The 21,291-nt window shown below is 44.1% G+C and overlaps 1 protein-coding gene and 1 long non-coding RNA gene across 13 annotated transcripts in view; one reads left to right on the forward strand and one right to left on the reverse strand.

Annotated features, from left to right (window-relative positions):
- Positions 1 to 21,291, forward strand: part of CCDC192 (coiled-coil domain containing 192) — a 298,623-nt gene that overhangs the window by 134,869 nt on the left and 142,463 nt on the right. For all 8 annotated transcript variants that reach the window (XM_051843386.2, XM_051843381.2, XM_051843383.2 and 5 more), the window contains one exon: positions 7,951 to 8,083. In XM_051843386.2, the coding sequence (XP_051699346.2) occupies positions 7,951 to 8,083 (133 nt within the window). The remainder of the gene's footprint in view (positions 1 to 7,950; positions 8,084 to 21,291) is intronic.
- On the reverse strand, positions 10,019 to 20,458 carry LOC138850133 (uncharacterized). Of its 5 annotated transcripts, XR_011389688.1 has the most exons (6): positions 19,602 to 19,692; positions 19,341 to 19,464; positions 19,001 to 19,087; positions 17,943 to 18,072; positions 11,055 to 11,156; positions 10,019 to 10,765 (listed from the first exon to the last, which is right to left on the reverse strand). It is a non-coding gene; the product is annotated as an uncharacterized lncRNA (long non-coding RNA). The 5 variants fall into 5 exon arrangements; XR_011389689.1 differs by having other exon boundaries at positions 17,943 to 18,115; positions 19,001 to 19,464; positions 19,602 to 20,458; XR_011389687.1 differs by lacking the exon at positions 19,341 to 19,464 and having other exon boundaries at positions 19,602 to 19,668.

Below are 21,291 nucleotides of genomic sequence, written 5' to 3' on the forward strand. Positions count from 1 at the left end.
ACTTTCTTCCTCTTAGAATCCCAGAGCCTGTGCTGCCTGCTGTTTCACTTTTTGGGGGCAGAGTAAGATTTCTGATGGAGAAGAATATATATTGGGACATTAATTTAATTAGACTATCTTTAACCGCAAAGAAAACCCTGAGGTGATTTAAGCACCTTGGTGCACTAGGAACTCAATTTTCCAGGCCTTGAACACATGCCTTTCTTTGCTTTATGGTTCGAGACAAGTCACAGATGGTCGGTGGCTGCTGATTTCTTTCCAGAGGCAGCCTCCAGTCAAGTTCAAAGGGAGAGCTAGGCACAGAGAGAATACAAGGAACTTCCCAATTAGAAAGTCGCTGCTGAGAAAGGCTCTTCGTTCTTCGTGTAATGATGGTAGAGGACTTCGTTGGGCTTTGCCAGCAGACCTGGGAATCCTGCTTTGCTGCTGCTGTATCCTTCCCGCCCTGGTTTCTGTTCCCTCTCGCCCACGGCAGTTCTGACGGCTGTTTGCCAAGGATGCCAACACCTTCAGAGGTGTGCCTGAGAAACTGGAATTGCTTCATAGACAGCTTGGGCCGGCCGGGTCCTCTGTCCCCAGGGAGAGTTGGCCTAGAACATAGCTTCCTAGCAGGCCCTGTTAGATGTGACAAGGCGCTGCTCGCTCTGTTCTCAGGGTGTGATCCAGAAGTAGCTGCAGCTTCAGCCTTGGCTTTGCACAGGCCCTCCCTGAGCCGTCCATCTTGTCCTCTGCTATTGCACTTTATTTTGCATTATAGTGTCTTTCCTTTTCAAACATTCTGATTGTCAGCCTGATGCATGTTTACCGGATGAGAGAGATGAGGCAACACTAAGCAAAGATCACACTAATAAAATCGCCTTATCGCAGACGTGATTGGTTTTAGACATTAGAATGCAACCTAAGTCTATGAAGCCATTCTGCTAGTAGATTTTGATCCAGGTTATTTCTTCTAAGTTAGCAAGACCTCAGTTGCCAAGATGCTTGTTCGTATGAAATGGCCTGCGTTTTATACATAGGCAAATGGAGGTTCTTGTACTTCAGGGGAAATACCCCAACATTGGACAACTCTATTGTAAGAAAGTTCTGCTTGGTCATTGGAATTCACCCCAAGTATAAAGTTATCTCTTTATCTTGCATTAATTTGTAATTTCTCTTAGCCAAATACTTAATACAGGTATCCTAGAAATCAGGCTATCTGCTGGCAGACTCCACTCTGACTGAACTAATCATTTATCCCACAGAAGGAAAGAACTTGGCTCCAACTATAGACAAATTCTTCTCCAGTAGTGAGTTAGATTGTTTGTTTAATTACTAAGGTTTTGTTTTCATTTCATTAGAAGTTTTAAACCTTTTGGGTTTGGGAGCAATTACAATGCATTTTTTCAGCATTTTGTAACATACAACAAGGCGAGCTGGTGCTCAGATGGGAGAGCTACCGTGGAGGAGTGAGGAGGGCCCGAGCAGATGTCCAGATACTGGCTCTCTGGGCCACATGGGGCTCCCAGTGATGCTGCGAGGCCAGGCTCCTGGTCTGAGGCTACTGAGGCCTGAGGGTCTGAATTATCTGGTTCCCTGTGGCCTCATCATGTGAAATAAGACCTAGTTATGTGTTACATTTCTGATTGTTTTCCATTCAGGGATTTTTGTAAGAAAGGTTTGCGTATTTGTTGCTTCGGATGACTCAATAAAACGGCCACACAGTCGCCGGAATCAGTGCAGGAGCCTCTCAGAAGAGACGAGGGGAGAGACCAGCACACAGTGCGGCTCCCACTCAGCTGGGGTCATGGAGACGTCCCTTGATTCCCAGGTGCCCTTCTGTGCATACCTCACCATCACACTTCAGAGTAACCTTTCACAACTGACGCTGTTACACTGCCTTTCTAGGTTACCTTTAAGTGACTTTAAAAATTAACGATGTTATCAGTTATAAAGCTTCATGTTGCCAATGAAAAGGAAAATCAGCTCTGAAGTCAAAAGGCCCTGGTTCAAGTCCATTGAGCTGCTTGTGCTCTGTATGACGAGGGTTAAGTCCACTTGAACACCTCGGCAGCTCAGCATCCTCATTGCTGTAGAGAGACAGTCGTGGGAATGGCAATGATGGCTGGTTGATGAGCAGTGACTGCTGGGCGGGCAGGTTAGGCTGTGAAGCCAGCTGTGCTGAGCAGAGTAAACTCAGCCTCCTGTGGCCAGGGAAGGCACGAGCACATGTCTGACATCCTTGGCCTTTGAAAGATTTTCCTGAGGCTATTATAAATGTAAAACAAAATAACAGATGTGAAATTGATTTTTAAGCAAAATACTATGCAAATGCTTCTGTCACTTTTTTAAAAAATATTTATTTATTTGATAGAGTTACACACAGAGAGAAGCAGAGGCAGAGAGAAAGAGGTCTTCCATTCGCTGGTTCACTCCCTGGTTGGCTGCAATGGCTGGAGCTGTGCTGATCTGAAGCCAGGAGCCTGAAGCTTCTTCTGGGTCTCCCATGCAGGTGCAGGAACCTAAGCGCTAGGGCCATCTTGCACTGCTTTCCCAGGCCATAGCAGAGAGCTGGATCAGAAAGGAGCAGACGGGACTAGACCCAGCACCCATATGGGATGCCAGCACTGCAGGCAGAGGATTAACCTACTGCACCACAGCACCGGCCCCAAGATTGATTTACTTTTATTGGAAAGGCAGAGTAACAGACAGATCGAGATCTTCCACCTGCTGGTTCACTCTTCACATGGCCACCATGGCAGGGGTTGCGCCAGGCTGAAGCCAGCAGCCAGGAACTCCATCTGGTTCTCCCCAGTGGGTGGCAGGGTCCCAAGTACTCTGGCCATCTTCTGCTATTTTCCCAGGTGCATTAGAAGGAAGCTGGATGAGAGCAGAGCAGATGGAACTCGAATCAGTGCTCTGATATGGGGTGCTAGTGTCATAAGTGACAACTTACACCACCGCACCACAGTGCCAGCCCCTACTTCCATTTTTATTACTTTCATTATTCATGCTGGGTTTTTAGAAGAGAAATGGAAAGAGGGAGCTACATGAACCCCATATATTCAAACCAAATTTTCTTGCCTTTTGTTAGCAAGCATTTGATCAGTGGCCCCTGAGACAAAACCCCATCTTTGTCATATGTGCTCTCTAAGTGACAAGAGTGGGATGGATAGGGTGGATTTTACATAAAGCAGAAGGTCTGTGCCCTGGCAGACCCAAGACAGAGCTACCCAGGGTAGGATGTGGTGGGGCACCAGTGCTTCTCACATCATCCTGTGTGGGAGCCGCCTACTGCACCTCGGCCTGGGGCCAGTTCTGGCAAGAGGTTGGATCAAGGCAATTTGCATGTCTGTTTTCAGAACATTAAGTTTTGTCTACCCGTACAAAGAGACAAGCTGATCTATGCGATCATGCAGAAAACTTAATTTTAAAAAAAAGAAGAAAGAAAAAGAACACAGCAACTTCACATTCCATTAAGTACAAATTTGATTTGCAGTAAAATGTGACGTCATCTTTCATAAAGACACTTGCTTGTTTGAGTGTGATGGGTTGGAGCTTTTCCTTTTGTGCTTTAAGGGACAGTGACAAAAACAGATGCAGCTAGCATATTGTAAACCTAGAGCTGGATACTGTCATCTATCTAGGACATCAGTAGAGACCACAATAGCTGTAGAAAGTGGGCTCTAAGGCTTGGGGAGACCATGCGCCTGGCCAGTGAGTGACAAAGCCCAGCCTCATAAACCGAGGCCCCGAGTCAAAGTGTGTGGAAATACCAGAAATTTTAAACAGTGCTGGCACCTCTCTGTTGAAATTCTTCTATAAATAGTTCCCTGGTTATTTCCAATGCTCATTGACTTGTTATAATGCAAGCCATTCAACAATATGATACAGAGAGATATTTCCTTTTCAAAACATTGCACAAATTCATGATTTCCTCTCCCTTTTCACCCTGTAGGAGAAGTAGGAAATAAGCAAAGTAATAGGCATTTACCTCCAAGCTGCAAAGCCTTCCCAGCCTTCCAGTGATCACCAAGGAGAGTTACTAGTTACCATGGAGACCATAATAGACTCCATGAGACTCAAGTACAACACTTGGGTTGCCTGGCAAGTGAATGCCAAAAAAGCAAAGGAAAATATTATCATTGCTGAAATCATTTGATGTCTATGACTAATAAAAAACATGTTGGCAAATTGAATTTTTCAGAATGCCCCAAGGGCTTGGTTAAAGCTATGAATTAATAGCATACAGAAGTTCTGTCTGGAGAAAACAAAACAAAAAGGGGGGAGGTAAGGATGTTAAACTATTATAGAATGTATCTGGGTAACCAAAAGTTTCCAACAGAAACCTTAGGCAACTAATCTAGGTCCTTTCCTCAGTTTTCAATTTCAATCTAATTTCCCCCTCCTATTTCCTTTGTAGCTAGAGAATGATTGGTACATTTTAAATCACGTGGTGCCTCACAGGTCATCTTGGCTATCTTGTCCAACTTCTCACAAATACGGGGATGCTCTTTAACATGTCCTTGAATGCCTCTGGAGGCTAAGATGGCTGAGGCATCCATTCAAGCATGTGCTGTGTCCCAGGGGGCTCGAGGATGCCAGTGGAGGAAAGAGCTGGGACAGAGCCAGAGTTCCAGCTACCTCCTGACCCAGGTCCCCAAGGCGACTACGGGCTGCCTGGTGGCTCCCACAGCGGGAGCTCTTTGCCAAGACACGTCCCATGTTGTTATGGATGGAGCGCTCATTGTTGGAGGTTACGTTGTCAGATTTTGTGCCAAAATCTGCCTCTTTGTGTTTTCTCCCCATTGTTCTCCATGATGTCTTGGGAATAACACTGTCTCCATTTCCTCTCCTGTTGAATAGCCCCATAGCTCTCAGGACTGTCCTGCTCACTCTCTTCTCCAAAACAAATATCCTCCATTTCTTTCTCAGATCATATGGTAAATACACAATCATACTGTAACAACAAGAAGCCGTAGAACACATCATCACTGTGGGAAAGAGACAAAAAAGGTGTTCTGGAAATTAGAATTTTTTTTTGAAGAGCTAAATTTGTTTTTAACCATAAAACTGAGATTTTTAACTGACACTGTGGAACTCTGTGTCTGCACTGGGTCCCTACATTCTAACAATCAAGTTACCCCATCAAAATGGAAACGCAGCTGTTTAAGTTTTTTTCTTCATGACAGGCACCACACCAGTCCTAGTGACTTCCCATCAATGCTCACCGAATTACACTTATTGTTTTTGTTCACTGTCAGTACTTAATTTAAGGACATTTTCTAGAAAAAGTACTTGTCTGCTTATGAATAGTTGTGATATGATCTGAGCATTTAAAATGCCATAAAACAAGAATTATAGGATGGAGCCAGCATTGTGACATAGGAGGTTCAGCTGCCACCTGGGACACCTGCATCCCATCTCAGAGTGCTCATTTGTGTCTGTGCTACCCTGCTTCCAGTCATTTCCTGCTAATGCATCTTGGGAGTTAGTGGATGATGGTTTGGCTGCTTGGTCCCCTGACACCAAGGAGAACAGCTGGGTGGAGTTCCAGCTTCCTGGCTCAGGCCAGACTGTTACAGGCATCTGGGGAGAAATCGGCAGATGGAAGATACCTCTGATCTCTCTCTCTTTCTCTGCCTTTCAAGTAGATAAAAATAAACTAGTAAATGTATTTTTAGAAAAGGAATTAGAGGATGATCAACATAAGAGAACAAAACCTTAGATCTTTCTGTTCCCAGTATCTTATAATGAAAATTTCCACACACATGGAAAAGAGGAAATAATTTATAGTGAATACCCATATATTCAACAGCTAGATTTTATAATTAGCATTCTTGCCACTTTGAGTTTATGACATATTTTTTCATGCCTCCATCAGAACACCCCTCTTACTTTTGTATGTATTTCAGCGTCACCTGCTCTTTGCAGTAAACCTAATGCTTAATACCTCACCATGCTTATCATTATGAGTTCACTTTTGATCCTTATAATTCACACTCCATTCTGAACCTTTCTTGCCATACTTTCCTTTTTTTTTTTTTTTTTTTTTTGACAGGCAGAGTTAGAGAGAGAGAGAGAGAGAGAGAGAGAGAAAGGTCTTCCTTTTTTCCATTGGTTCACCCCCCAAATGGCTGCTATGACTGGCGCGCTGCGCCGATCTGAAGCCAGGAGCCAGGTGCTTCCTCCTGGTCTCCCATGGGGTGCAGGGCCCAAGCACTTGGGCCATCCTCCACTGCCTTCCTGGGCCACAGCAGAGAGCTGGACTGGAAGTGAAGCAACTGGGACAGAATCCGGCGCCCCAACCGGGACTAGAACCCGGGGTACCAGCGCCGCAGGCAGAGGATTAGCCAAGTGAGCCGCAGCGTCAGCCCCATACTTTCCTTCTGCCTCCCTTCTCAATTTTCATTTCTGTGTCCTTCCTTCCACTTACTGTCTTCAAAGCTCGGGAAAGTATAAAAATCTGAGCATGGAAGAGTCTTGAAGAAGCGTCAGGAAAGGTCACAGACGACCACTGCTGGCCTGCCCGGTGCTTTGCTGCAGGTCTGGAATGGATCACATAATCACGGTCTGATTCAAACCGTTTCACAATTCCCTGCAATAAACACAGCTATCAAACAGACATAGTTCTTGAGCGGTTGAGACCCTCTCTGCACTAATTTACAAGGGAGACTGGATTAGGAAGGATTTTGGCGAATGGAGACTCAGAGAAGGGAACTCACTGGAAGGCATTAGTGGCCTGGAGGCAGAGACCTTGTCAGTCTTGGTGACACTCAGGGCCGTTAAGCACCTGACACACCAGTGCGTGGAGGGAGTTCAGGAATACTACCTGCTAAGACCCGCACCTGTGTTTTGGCTCAGGACAGACCTCCTCGGCTTGAGCTGGGTGGATCCTCGCGAATTCTACTCCACCAACTCCCTTTAAAGAAGTTCCATTCTCCTTTGCAAAATTGCAAAACAAGTGCCTGCTAACAAGTTCCCTGCAGTGAAATCCTTATCTCGGTGCTTTGGGCCCAGGAGAGGGAGACAGCCCGTCTTTAAAAATAGGAGGTCTGGTCTATTACTCTGAAAGCAGAGGGTGATTCCTTGCTGCCCCACCATGATAACCTTTCAGACGCCACAAACCATGCCTTTCCCTATCTCCTGATGTCGGGTGGATAAGCAGAGTTAGCCATTCACTTCCTGGATGTCCTGATCAGCAGCCCAGGGAGCCTGGGCAAGGTGTGTGCGGCAGTGGAAAAGCCCAAGCGCAACAGGAAAGTTCTCCCAAGAGGCGGTTCCTCCAAAGTTGCAGAGAACTCCTGTGTTTGCCCAAATTCATGTTGAAATCCATAAAAGGAGCTTTCTGGAAGTCTCGAGATGAATCCTTTGAGGATGTAATAATCTTCCAAGGTAGTTTGCCAGAGGGTTAGACCCGGGCAGTCAGATTAGTAATAGCTCAGCATTCCTGGGCTTCACCGCTTGGAAACCACGGCTCGTCTTAACCCCTTTCCGAGACGGATCTCAGAGTGAGTATCGGGCCACATCCGCATTGCTGGCAACATCACACACTTCAGAGTTCACTGGGGTGCAAGGAACACGGAACTATTGGAGGGAAAATGACCCAGAATCGAGGCTCTGACTAGGTCACAAGTCTCCGTACAACCTGGAGAAAGCCCTCATGTCTTTGGGCGTTAGTCCCTAAGTGCTCAGTGCTAACTGGCAACCAGACTTTTTCTCCAACAGGCAAGCGTTGCTCAGGGTTCAGATCCACGTGCAAGCCCTCGCAGGGGTACAAGATGCTGTGCTTTAGAAGGTGGGCTTCCATGGTCGAGGGCTCAGACAGCAATGCGTGTAGATAAGCAAGGAGCGCCATCTCTGCGCGCTGCAAACCACTGTTTATTCCGGTGTCATTCATTCCTTCTGCTCTGCCGGTGTGTCTGTCTCCTCTGACGGAAACACTTATTTACTTGCTTATTTATTTATTTATAGAAACTGGAGCACAAAAAGAAAGTGGAAAAGCTGCAAACCGATTTGGCAATCGCTAAACAAGAGGCCGCCATCACGGCGCTGGAGCTCTCGGAGGAGATAAAGATGCTGCGTGAGGGAAAGCCCGCCCCCAGAGGTCAGTGCCGTCACGTGACGCGCCGCTGCGCACGGCCCGCGGTCCCGCCTCAGGGCTGGGGTTTGATTGGCGTCAAAGACCGGAAGCCCCAGTACGCGAGGGCCCGGCCGGACAGCCATGCGTCTGTGGGCAGAGAAAGCGCGCGAACCGCTGCGTCCCGGCTGGATTCGATTTCACAGTGAGATAGGCTGAGGGGGAACGGGTGGTTGGCTCTGGGGAAGCTTCTGACGCGGAAGGGCTGCGTTGAAATAGGTCTGGGAAGTGTCGTTGGAGCAGGCGGGTGGCAGTGGGGGCAGACCAGGGCCTGCGAACAAGGCCGGTGGCCCTCAGGCCTGGGGCTGTGGACTGGGTGGAGGAGCTGGCCTACAAGCACAGACCGGTTGCCACAGACAGGCGACAGGCACAGGGAGGGGACAGATTGTTGTTCCGCCGATGGGCTAATGAAAGCCAGACAGGGGAGGCTGGTGGGGCTGCAATCTGGGTAACTCAGAGAAATGTTCATAGCACGTTGGCTGTGGTTAACAGCTGGCCTTTTGTTAAGCGTTGCATGTATACGAGGATTTCTCCTGGAATGACCGCTGAGGTAAGTGCCCTGTTTACAGACTCTGCAACAGTAAGTAGAAACTTAGAGACGCTGGTTGTCTGGCCCTTGAGCCAGAAGTGCGGTCCCCACCTGGGCAGCGAACCCCTGGAGCAGCAAGTTGGCCCCCACCAAGGAACTTGCCCGGCTCCAGTAGACCAAGGGCCTTCCCTCTCGGCTGTGTCGCAACGGCACGGAACTCCGTTTCTGCCCGGTGCAGGAAGGAATGTCTGCCTTTGATGTGTGTCACTCTGGGAGCCGGGAACATGCCACTGCTCCTACGCTGGCTTCCTTTGTTACTCATAAGAAATTCTGGGAAAAGAGGCGCAATGTGGAAACTCATGGCGGGGGGGCGGGGGAGGAGGGTGCAGGCAGCGTGATGGCTGCGGAAGAGATACACTCCCAGCACTCTGACTGCGTGGTGACGCCCTTAATAGCAAGTTAGCTTTCGTTTTCCAACTGGAATGGCACTTTCCTGGGGTTCAAGTGGCATGCGACACCTGTCACCTGGGCCGTGTGCTGAAGGCCAGCCTTTTACACTTTCACGGAAATAACGTAAAGACAATTGATAAGTCTGTTTTCATCGCCTTGAAACCTAAAGAGTAAAATCCACAAGAGAATATTATGCATGTAGTCATTTTTTCTAGTGATGGTCACAGAACACATTGGAGATAGGCCTTCAGTTCACTTGAGAGAAGTTTGCAACTTCTGCATTGCCTCTCCAAAACCTGGTACACCAAATGTTATTGGAAGATATCTAATTCTTGTTACTTTTGTTTTTGATACAATTACTATCATTCATTGTCTAACAACAGCTTTATCTCTTGGATATTTGGTCAAAATGTAAATAATACTGGGATATCAGGGCACTACTGGTTAATGGGAAGGGGAGATACATTAAATCCTAATTTTCCTTCTTTGCCCATTTTTTTCTGCTGTATTTCTGCTTAAACAAAACATGACTAGTATAGGGGGAAAAACCCTGATGCTCTTATGATACAAATTTTAAAATTTTTTAAAAAGCAGTTATTCTAAAGTCCATCATGAATCAAAACAGTGAATGTCTTGAGACAATGTCCACTGCTTTGGACACTGTTGTATTGCACGTGGGAGTGCCTGGAATCGAGTCCCCCTTCCACTTCTGATCCAGCTTCCTGCTGGTGCACACCCTGGGAGGCAGCAGATGGCTCAAGTACTTGGATCCTGGCCATCTATGTGGGAGACCTAGACAGAGGTTCTGAGTGTTGGCTTCACTCTGGCCTAGCACCAGCCATGGGAAGTATTTGGGAAATGAACCTGCAAAGGAAGATTTCTTTTTTTCTGTCATTCTGCATTTCAAATAAAAATAAATAATCTTATTTTTCCAATTTTTTTATTTTTGTAAGGTGCACAAATTTTGTATATACAGATTTAGGAGCATAGTGATACTTCCCACACCACCATCTCTCCTACCCACACTTCCACCCTCTCTCCTCCATCCTTTCTTGTTCTTTAATTTTTACAAAGACATACTTTGTTTATTTTATAATCATAAGCTTAACGCTGCACTAATTAAAGAATTCAACAAATAGTAGGAAGGAAAAAAAACTATTCCTCAACAGTAGAGACAAGAGCTATAAATGATCATCAAATCTCAAAAAATCAATTTTGCTCATATATGTTACTTTTTTTGGTACTCTTATTCGTTACCACAGATCAGGGAAAACATATTTGTCTTTTTGAGACTGGCTTATTACACTAAGTATAATGGTTTCCAGTTATATCCATTTTGTTGTGAAAACAGGATTTCATTCATTCTTACAGTTAAGTAGTATTCCATAGTGCATATACACCACATTTTCGTTATCCATTCATCTGTTGGTGAACTCCGTATGTTTGCTAATATAAATTGAGCTGCAGTGAGCATGGGGGTACAGATGACTCATCTGCTGATTTCATTTTGTTTGGGTAAACTCCCAGGAGTAAGATGGCTGGGTCACATGGTAGATTTATTTTCCGATTTCTGAGGAATCTCCATGCTGTCTTCCCCAGTGGCTGTACTTGTTCACATTCTCACCAACAGTGGGTGAGGTGATACCTCTGAATTCACTTCAAAATAAAGCCTGAAAAACAAAGTCCAGTAACTTCAACACACCATGACCCGTCTCTAACCACAAAACAATCAGGGATAACCCACCCCCACGTACATATTTCTGACTTAAACACCATCCTTCCCCTAGTTACCTTGTGTCCTTGTTTACAAATGCCAGATGCCTGAGCCATAAGACTTTAAGGAGAAAATATGATTTATTAGCATCTGTAAACAAACCAGAGACTCACAGGCATGCCATTAGCCTTACATTCCGATGGACGCAGAGTCTAGATACCATCAGGACACTCTGTGTCACTTACCTCTGCTGCTTTCTGCATTGAGACTTCATTCTCTGAGGCTGGATGTCAGCAAAGACTGGAAACATGACCCTCAGCATCTGTGGGCTGCTCTTATAATTGGCCCTCCAAAGAAGCAAGCAAGAAATTTTTTTTTACCAACTCTCATTAGAAATAGTACAAGGAAGAACTCTGTGCTGGGTTTGATTGGTCCACCCCTGGATATGAACTACAGTTTTAGTGGCCAGGGTGGGAAATTTTGATGGAGTGAGCTTTGGTCACACACCTGCCACTGAATGGCAGGGTGAGGGGAAATGGGTGGGGTAGGAAAATGTTCTGACTGGCAAAGAATCATTTCCTTAAAGGAAGGGATAGCCCATTACTGGAAAGAAGGAGTGATGGACAAGAACCAACACCCCGAAAACACTCTCAGCTACTGGTCAGAATCAAATATAATGTAATATTTAATGAGTCATGCATCCCAGGGGCATTTGCACTAAAAAAATAGCTTCTGGGGCCAGCAATGTGGTACATCTTTCAGGGATCTCTATACTGTCTTCCACAATGACTGTACCAGTTATATTCCCACAACAGTATATTAGGATTCCTTTTTCCCCACATCCTCACCGTCATTTATTGTTTTTTGATTTCTATATGAGAGCCATTCTAACTGGGGTGAGGTGAGACCTCATTGTGGTTTTGATTTGCATTTCCCTGATGGCTAGTGAACCTGAGCTAGTGAGCCCATGTGGGCGCTTGTTCAAGTCCCAGATGCTCCACTTCTATTGCAGCTTCCTGCTAATGTGCCTGGGAAAGCAGCAGAAGGTGGACCAAGTCCTTGGGCCTCTGCACCCACATGGGAGACCCAGAAGAATCTCGTGTCTTTGGCCTGGCCCAGACATGGTCATTGCAGCCATTTGGGAAGTGAACCACAACATGGAAGACCTCTCTTTCTCTACAACTCTGCCTTTCAACTAAATAAAATAAATATTTAAAAAAAAAAAAAAAAGATTCTTCCCAATGAACAAAAGAGCTTCATGATCCAAGAAATTAATTTCCACTGGTGTAATTTTCAGACCCCGTAATTGATGGAGAGTGAACCAGTTTAGGAACCTGCCTCCTACCTTTATCAAGTGATCTGGCTGCACACTCTGATGGTCTGTTTTAGGACAGTTCACTTGACAAGGAGGAGGAAAGTGTTGGTTCTGAGTTACATGCTGTGTTACATGGAATAATGTTTTTTGTTTTTTGGGTTTTTTTGACAGAGTTAGTGAGAGAGAGATACAGAGAGAAAGGTCTTCCTTCAGTTGGTTCACCCCCCAAATGGCCACTATGGCCGATGCATTGCGGCCCGCGCTCTGCGCTGATGTGAAGCCAGGAGCCAGGTGCTTCCTCCTGGTCTCCCATGCGGGTGCAGGGCCCAAGTACTTGGGCCATCCTCACTGCCTTCCCGGGCTACAGCAGAGAGCTGGACTGGAAGAGGAGCAACCGGGACAGAATCCGGTGCCCCAACTGGGACTAGAACCTGGGGTGCCGGCGCTGCAGGCAGAGGATTAGCCAAGTGAGCCTCTGCGCCGGGCAACATGGAATAATATAAAGCTCCTCTGTTATAATCTGATTATTTCAATTCCCACAAACAGATTATTTAAATATTTCCAAATAAATTTGTTCTTCATATCCAAATGTGCAGCTTTTCCTTATTTGGTTCATTTTCAAGCCATCTATAGATTGCTGTGAAAGTCTTTTGATCAGAGGAATGTTCCAGAATGTTTTCAAGTGTGTTTGTATTCAAAGTGATGAGAACCACTAAACTTTTCCTCCTCTTCCTCCTTTTTTATTTATATTTTTTTGCATAAGCACAGAAAACTATTTTATTGACTGTATACTTCAATTTAGTTCTCCAAGGAAATAAATGATTTAAGTCAATGAAGAGTTGAGCTAAAGAGAAAAACATCTTTCTTATAAAACTGGCTCAGCAGGAAACCTCTTTGTTGATTTTTCTGTGTGCAAACAGTTGTGACCCGAAGCAGATTCCTTCCGTCATGTCTGCAGCCTGTACCTGAGGCGCTTACATCTTTGGTTACCAGCAGAACCCTGGGAAATGGTGGTTGAACTTCTTCAAAGGCTGAGCTCATCTTTTGGTAAACCTCCACATGCAGGAACCTAAGGTTACCCTTCAAAACAGCCTTTGTTTCCTTTGGTTTAGGAGGACCAAGTTACTTTGCAAAAGGTCTTCTATGCAGAGTCCTGTTGTTGCCATGTGGTGGTCATTTGATACAATGAAAGCTCTTATTGTTAACCAAAATGCAGATTTCCAGCCAGCATACTTAAGGGAAGGCCCTGTTTGGGACTTCTTTTCTTTCTATTTCTTCTGATGCTTTTCTTTTAATACAGACAGTTGTGAAATAAAGCACGCAGCCACCACATGCATGTTTTCACTGCCACAGGGGAAGTCATTCAGTCCATGAATCCTCTCCTGATTCTGCTTCAGAGGACATCCTTGCCAGGTAGAGCTGATAGATTCCAGGACAGCTGTATCCAGGACTCCAGTCAGAATACAGCCAGCTAGGTTGCAGAGGAAGCTTGTAATGGAGTTGATATTGCAGGGATTTTTTTTCCGTGACACAAACTGTGTCTAAACTTATCTCATTAATGTTAAGTCTTAGATTCTTGCCGTCCTGACTTCTGGAGAAATCTCTTTGCTAACATCTCCGAGCTGATCCTGACCAATATTTTTATGGATATCTTAACAGGATGTCCACCTTCAGCACTGAGTCCAAATCTTCTGTCCCATGTACTGGTGTTGTTACCTCGTGTCATGCAAACTGCTGTAGGCTCAAAGCTCCTATTGCAACTGGGTGTTGAGGAACCAGGGATGTGAAGGCAGTGAAATGTCCTGGAATTAGATCTGGCAGTAGTTGTGCAACATTGTTAATATGGTGAAACCACGGAATTGCCTGTTAAACATGATTAACATGATGAATTCTGGTCGTGTGACTTTTATCTCAAACAGTTATTAAAATTATTAAAATTATTAAAACAGATACAGTAGGCAGTGGCTTTACGAGCTCCTGTGAACTGATTTCTTAATAGCCTCACATGCAATTCCTGTCACCTGTTCATTTGAACACATATTTATCTACCTGTCTATCTGGAATTTTCTAAGATAGTAACAAGGCCAGCTCTGGGATCTCAGTGTTTCAACTGCTGAGACTCTTCCAAAACAGTTTTAGGAGATGTTAAACATTTTACAGAAAATGTGTGTTATGAAAAAACTGTGCCTGGATTTCAAAGGTTTTTGTGCCAAAATAAACTTAATTTTTTTTTTCATTTTCCATGGACTAATTGAAGTTCCTTTGGATGTATCTTTTTAACCTCTAGGGCCCATTGCCTGTCAGATTATCTCTTCTTTTGCACCCTAAAGAGCTCCTAAAATAGAACCACTGCATCTCCAGAGCTGAATTCTTCTCACTGATTTTGTGTAATCTTTGAGAATCAGTGTTTGAACAGGGGTCCTGCGAAACTTACAGATTTATTACATATGTGATCCCAAGAGGTGCTGCTGCTTCCAGCTGGAGGCTGTGACCTCATTTGTATATACAAATCTGGGATGATTGTTTCTGCAAAAGGACATTTCAGAGAGTCTCTGGTCCTAAAAGCATTGATGTAAAAGCTAAAGCATTGATCAGGGCTTTGTTGGCTGCTAGTTAGAGAAACCAAAATGTGACTGGTTTCAGCAGAAAAGAAATTTGCGTTCCTGAGGCTGATCAAGAGGCTGAGCCGCAGGGCCTCTGGACTGCTCATTGGACCCTTCTTTGCTAGTGGTCTCATCTGGGCTACTGCAGCCAGACATGGAAAAAGGGTCCCCTCACTGCCATGGCTTACCAGACTACTGAGACCAGCTCCTGCTTTGCCTGCACGGAGCCACTCCTTTCTTCTTCCTGTAGTATAAGCATGACTTTTCCTTAGGTGTGGACCCCTCTCTTATTCTCCTAGATCCTTTAGGATCATCCACTAAGCCTCTCTTGCCCCTTGGCCCAGGGAAGGGCTGGCGTTAGCAGAGCCAATGACATTTACTCTTTTCCAAGGACATTAGCCTTGGTGGAATTGATTTGGGGAAGACAGAGGAAGATTTCAGCAGATTCATCCTGGAGATTGATGCCTGGCCCTTGTGGAAAATGTCTGTTAGCTTTGGTTATCTGTATCCCTGAGGCTGCTTTCCTGAGATCTGGTTGTTAAAATTTTCCTTCTATACTGAGAGAGAGAGAATCTCTCTGTAATTTTTTTTTCTTAAGATAGTCCATGTTGGCTGGTAGTACTTGCAACCCGAGAGCCTCAAGTCATACCCAAGTCTTGGGAACAGAGTCTCTTTCTCACAGTCTAATCAGAAATCTCGGAGAATGAATTTAATAGGCTCTACTTAGATCACATTCTTAGCACTTGGCCCAATTGCACTGGCCAAGGCAGTGGTGTGTTACCAAGGACCATACCTGTGTCATGTGCTGTAGGTCAGGGGCCAGGGAGTTTCCAGATAAAAAGTGGGAACGCTTTCTGGACAGAAAATACACTTTCATTGTCCCATTTAATGTAATTTAGTTAAGTCTTACACATTTGGAGAACAGAGCCATCCACTGTTTTATCTGATCAGGAAAGCACAGAATTGCTTGTTTTTCTGTCCTTACCATTTTCAGACTGCATGTTTCGGCCCCTCCTTGGTGAGAGACCTGGAAATATCTTTATTTTCTAGTTAACAAAGAGTAAGAAGATCCATCCTGAAATTTTTGGTTGGGGTCCAGTATGTTCTAGCTGCACCAGCTGTGGGAATTTAATGAGTCAAGGTCCCCTCCTTCCTTTGTTTATAAGACTAATTTTGGAATTATACCATTATCAGGAAATGGTGTTCTCTTCCTTCTGTCCATCCCTTAGGAATGGTTTTTTAAAAAGTCTCCTGGCTTCTGAATCCGGAGAGATTGTAAAAGGGCAAGCATTAGCTAAATGTCAGACAAGGCACATGGGAATTGGAGCTTGATCCGTTTCAGAGGGCTCCTGTTTAGTCGTGGAGACTGCTGTGATCACCAGAAGAGTGTGTGCTGTTTGGAGTGTTGTTCAACAACCCAGACCACAGTCAAGGACAATGACGTTTCCTTCCAGGAAATTTGCAGAGCAGTCTTGGGCACTCCTTTGTCAAATAGCAGATGGACATTCTGTTTGTCAACATCAGCTGACTTGGAGATTCTGAGGGTGCAAATTCTTATGCACCAGCTGTCAACCCTGGTGTGGCTGTCCCTGGTATAAACTTCATATGACAAAGTAGAAAAAGTGAAAGACGTTCTCTCTTGCAGCTCCCCACAAACCTATCTGTACACGAAATTACTTGACTGTGCTTCTAATTTTCTCAATTGAATATAGCCACAATTTGATATATAATTAAGAAGAAATAAAGAGGAGAAGTAATAAGAACAGCGTGGCCCCTGAGTTGCTTAGTTGCAGTTTGATCTGTAAGAAGTATGTTATTAAACTCACACTGGCTCATTAAGCAGGGCCTGCAAGCCTGAAAATGTCACCCATCTTCTGCAGGTGCTTCCTTTCATCCCACAAACTGGGGCTGAGAATGTTTCCCCTGTTTTCAGCAAGACCTGGAACTCCTGCCATGACAAACTATCATCTCCATCTGGAGCGTCTGCTCCACTAAGATGGTCTGGACATGTTCCAGAGACCACTGTCTTCCGTGGCTATTCCTGGTGCATAAGCAGGGGGCCTATTCTAGAGAGTTCCACATGGCAAACAAAGGAGGGGAGGAATTTTCAGCCACAGACGACACTTTGATTACTATAAACTGATTGATTACAACTCACAAAGGTGAATGAGGCCAAGGAAATGAAACAGTGCAAGACAGATGGCAGAAAGACACATGGATACAGCACAAATGGAAGAAAACAAGAACTCTTATGAGATTGCAAAGGCAGAGCAGCTACTTATAAGATGGGTCAGCAGGCTAAAACTAACTAACTTAGTTCTGTCGAATACCTCTATTGCCTTAACTCTTTAGAAGGTCCTAAATTTATAAGGGAGTAGAATAGCAGAATTGTCATCTCACTGAGCTGTCTGTAATAGGATTCTGAACCAAGTAAACGTCTTATCCTCTGTTAACTCACAAGACTTCAACCTGTCCTACTAAAGATCTTCCAGTCCCTCTATCCCAGCTAACCAGAGAAGCACTTCTGATGGCTCTTTAGAGTACATGGATCTTTTAAAATCTGGACACATGACAAAACCCTGTTCTTATTCCTGGTTGCTAAGTGTATCTCTGACAGTAGGGACTTCTTTTCAATATGATTTTATTTTTGTAGGATATGTCACAATCAGAAACACTCATTTTCACTTTAAATGATGTATAACATGAACTAATTCAAATCATTTTACTTAAAGCTCCAGTTAACTTTTTAAAAATATTAAAATGAGAATCCTTTCAAAATACAGTTTTCTAAACCAAGTCTTAATGTATTATATATCTGTATAGTTATTATATCATTAGAGCTAAATTAGGATAGCACCTAACATATAAGTTCTGACATATAAACTTGTATAAAAATTTTTTTAAATTAAGATCATGCTCCAGAATTCTAGATATATTATAACTATACTTATCATTAAAACAGGATTGCATAAAAAATGGAAATGTTGCATTTATGTAATGGATCTCTTTCATGAACTTCTAAGACCCTGCTAATATCTTGGGGTCTTAGAAGCCAAGGTCAGACGGCTGTAATTAACTCTAAAAACCAAAAGAATGTCAAGGCATTGAGGAAAATGCAGAGCTGACTATGCTGGAAGTGAGCCAGTACTTACCTTTTATTAATTGCATTCAAAGAAGAAAACATATTAACGCTAGGTCTTGTGACATATGCCTACCTTGACGCTCTAGACAACATTTTCAGATGCCAGTGGCTGATCTTTTCATTATCATAGCTAAAACTTCTCCATGTAAGTCCCAAGAGTCAATGATTGAGAAATGATGGCCTTCTTTGAGGTTGCTTTTGACCTAAAGCCAAGGGAAGTAATTTGTTCAGCAGAAGCTGTGGGTTCTAAACAAAAATAGATATGTGGAAGTATTGGCAAACAAAATTAAGTACTTAATTTTTTGTCAATAAAGCAATATCAAGATACAATATTAGTATAAAATCCTAAAGACATGGAAACTGGTTCCAGGATTTTATTTTTTCTTCCCCTGTGGGGACATGCTGATAAATGCTCTTATATATATTGTATTTAAAGACTGGTCCTTTGAAAACATTCCTGAAGAAAACTGATCCATCTACCAATCTGTATTATCTCAAATACCTCAGCTTTCCCTTTAGTTAATTTAGTCTAAGGTGCTGAATAAATATTTTAACCTATATTTTTGAAGATGTATTCATGTGTTTGTTTGAAAGGCAGAGTGACAAAGAGGAGAGACAGAGAGATCTTCCATCCACTTGTTTAGCTTTTAAATGACTGGGTTTGCGTGTGTATTTCTTTCGGTGAGATTTTTGGTATTATTTCTAGCTTTATTGCATGTGTACATTGTAGCAAGCACTATATGATGAGGTAAAGTGGGAAAAAAATCTTGATAAACTTCCAATCAAGGGAGGAGAAGAAGTAAAGTTAATACTAACAAAATAAAAATGCACATCTAATGAGTAAAGTCTGAACCTTGCTGAAGTGTGTTAGCCATTGCCTCAGCCTTATACAGCTACTGGCAGTTCCCTCCCAAGTGATCGCTCTGCTCAGCCCCTGAAGGCTTCATCCAGGTATTTTCTCTTTCTGGGTTTCCTCTTACCCTACCCCGAGCCTTCTTCGTGGTAGCCTTTTGCGACTCCTCCTTCACCAATTCTACCTTCCCACCCTTATCCTGACCTTGCCTTGAGTTACACCCATAAACCTGTTCAGCTGACACTCACAACTTCTACTGAAAGTATATCTTTACTTACCATTCTTTGCCCATAGGCTGTAGGTTTCTTGGGGAGAACAAGAGATGATGTTTTAATTTTCTTTGTATCCACAGCCAGGCACAGTACCTGTTGTAAGATGGTCATGAAGTGTTGAATCGATGTATAGTGAATAAAACTTGATGGGGGCCGGTGCCACGGCTCACTAGGCGAATCCTCCACCTTGCGGCACCGGCACACTAGGTTCTAGTCCCAGTCAGGGCGCCAGGTTCTGTCCCAGTTGCCCCTCTTCCAGGCCAGCTCTCTGCTGTGGCCAGGGAAGGCAGTGGAGGATGGTCCAAGTACTTGGGCCCTGCGCCCCATGGGAGACCAAGATAAGTACCTGGCTCCTGCCATCAGATCAGCGCAGTGCGCCGGCCGCAGCGCACCGGCCGCAGCGGCCATTGGAGGGTGAACCAACAGCAAAGGAAGACCTTTCTGTCTCTCTATCTCACTGTCCACTCTGCCTGTCAAAAAATAAAAAAAATAAAAAATAAATAAAAAAAAACTTGATAGGATTCTATCTTGGTGTATAGTACTTTATATATTATTGTCAAGACAGAATTAACTTATGAAATTAAAAAAAAAAATGAAAGCCACTTACCTGACAGATTTACCAGGGAACAAATTATACTTTGAGATTTCCAGTGATGTCCAAGACATAACTAACACAGCTGCTGGCTCCCAGGATTAAGGGGATTTTCAGATCTCAGGATTAATTTGAAAAGCTACTGATTTTTCTGCACAGTGTACTCGTAGACTGATTTTGACCTGTCTCCAACTGTAGCTTTTAATGGCTTTTCACTTTACTGTTTAAACTCATATTGGTGGCACACACGTATGTTTAGAGGGCTCAAAATGTAGAGCTCCACGTTGAAATCAGAGCTCTGTCACTAGGCTGGTCCGTCCTGTAAAACTGAACTAAGTGTTCGTTCCAAAGCCCTTCCTTTTCTGTCCTTTAGGCTGACTAGCCCCTGACCTTCTTAGCACTCTGGGCCAGCACTTGACCTTGGTGTCATTAGTGCCTGTGCACTTTGCCACTGTAACCCTGTCCGTAATAGCTACCACGTTTTGGATTCTTCCTGACCTGTGACCCTGGCCCTGGTCAACATTTTATGATTGTTTCTTAAATTGAATATTCCAGATTACTTTTCTGGTTCTTATTGAATTCCTTAAGTAATCAGCATGTCCCTCTCTTGGTACATGTTTTCTTCTAGCTGGTTTGGGTAACATCCTACCCAACTCCAGCCCAGCCATTATTGTTCCCACCTGTATAGCCTCATGGACCCAGCAAGTTGGTTTGGTTCCCACAGATGCTATGATTTCTTAGGACTTTAATGTTCAATGGCCTGGCTTAAGTACACTGTTGTTTCTTTCCATCAACTATGGAGAACATCTGGCCAGCAAACTGTATTTGATCTGGCCCTGTTGAGGCAACCACAGGTAGGACTCAAAATTCAATAAATCTATAGCAGGCAAATTTTTAAGTTAATAATTTTGTATAGCCCATAAATTATTTTATGAATATCCAATTGGCCCTTGCAGGAAGAAGTTTCCCATCTATCTTCACTGTCTAATACCTGATCCTTCCCCAGTGATTGTTTTTTCTTTTTAACACTCAATGCTTTTCATTAAAGACAAGCTACTTACACAGCAAGAAAGTTTTGATAATGTCACTTTCACAGTCAGGAAATCCTGCAGTGGTTTCCCATTGTCTAGGAAACAAAGTTTGTATGTATTAGCCTGACATTCAAGGCCCTCCATGAACTGGCCTCAACATTTCTGTTTCTCAAAACTTCCTTGCACATACTCATCTTTGCTCTTTCCATCACTTGCCTGACAAAATAACCGGTCAGAGACCAGTGCTGTGGCGTAGAGGGTAGAGTAGCCGGCAGCAGCACCAACATCCTATATGGGCATCTGTTCAAGGCCTGGCTGCTCCACTTCCAACCTAGCTCCCTGCGAATGGCCTGGGAAAGCACCAGAGGATGATGCAAGTGTTTGGGCCCCTGCCACCCGTGTAGAAGTGCTTGGGCTCCAGCCACTCTAGAAGTTCCTGGCTTTGGTGTGGCTCAGTCCCTGTCATTGCAGCTATTTGGGAAGTAAACCAGCAGGTGGAGGATTTCTCTCTCTGTCTCTCTCACTCTATAACTCTGCCTAATACATAAATCTTTTTTTAAAAAAAATGCATACATTAAAAGCCCCTGTGTGTGTTCTCCACTCCAACCTGAGTGGCTTCACTTTGTTTGCATGGTTATAGACCTCAGAGTGACATTCAACTTTTCCCAGCAAAT

This window comes from Oryctolagus cuniculus, chromosome 6, assembly GCF_964237555.1.
Source record: "Oryctolagus cuniculus chromosome 6, mOryCun1.1, whole genome shotgun sequence".
NCBI lineage: Eukaryota > Metazoa > Chordata > Mammalia > Lagomorpha > Leporidae > Oryctolagus > Oryctolagus cuniculus.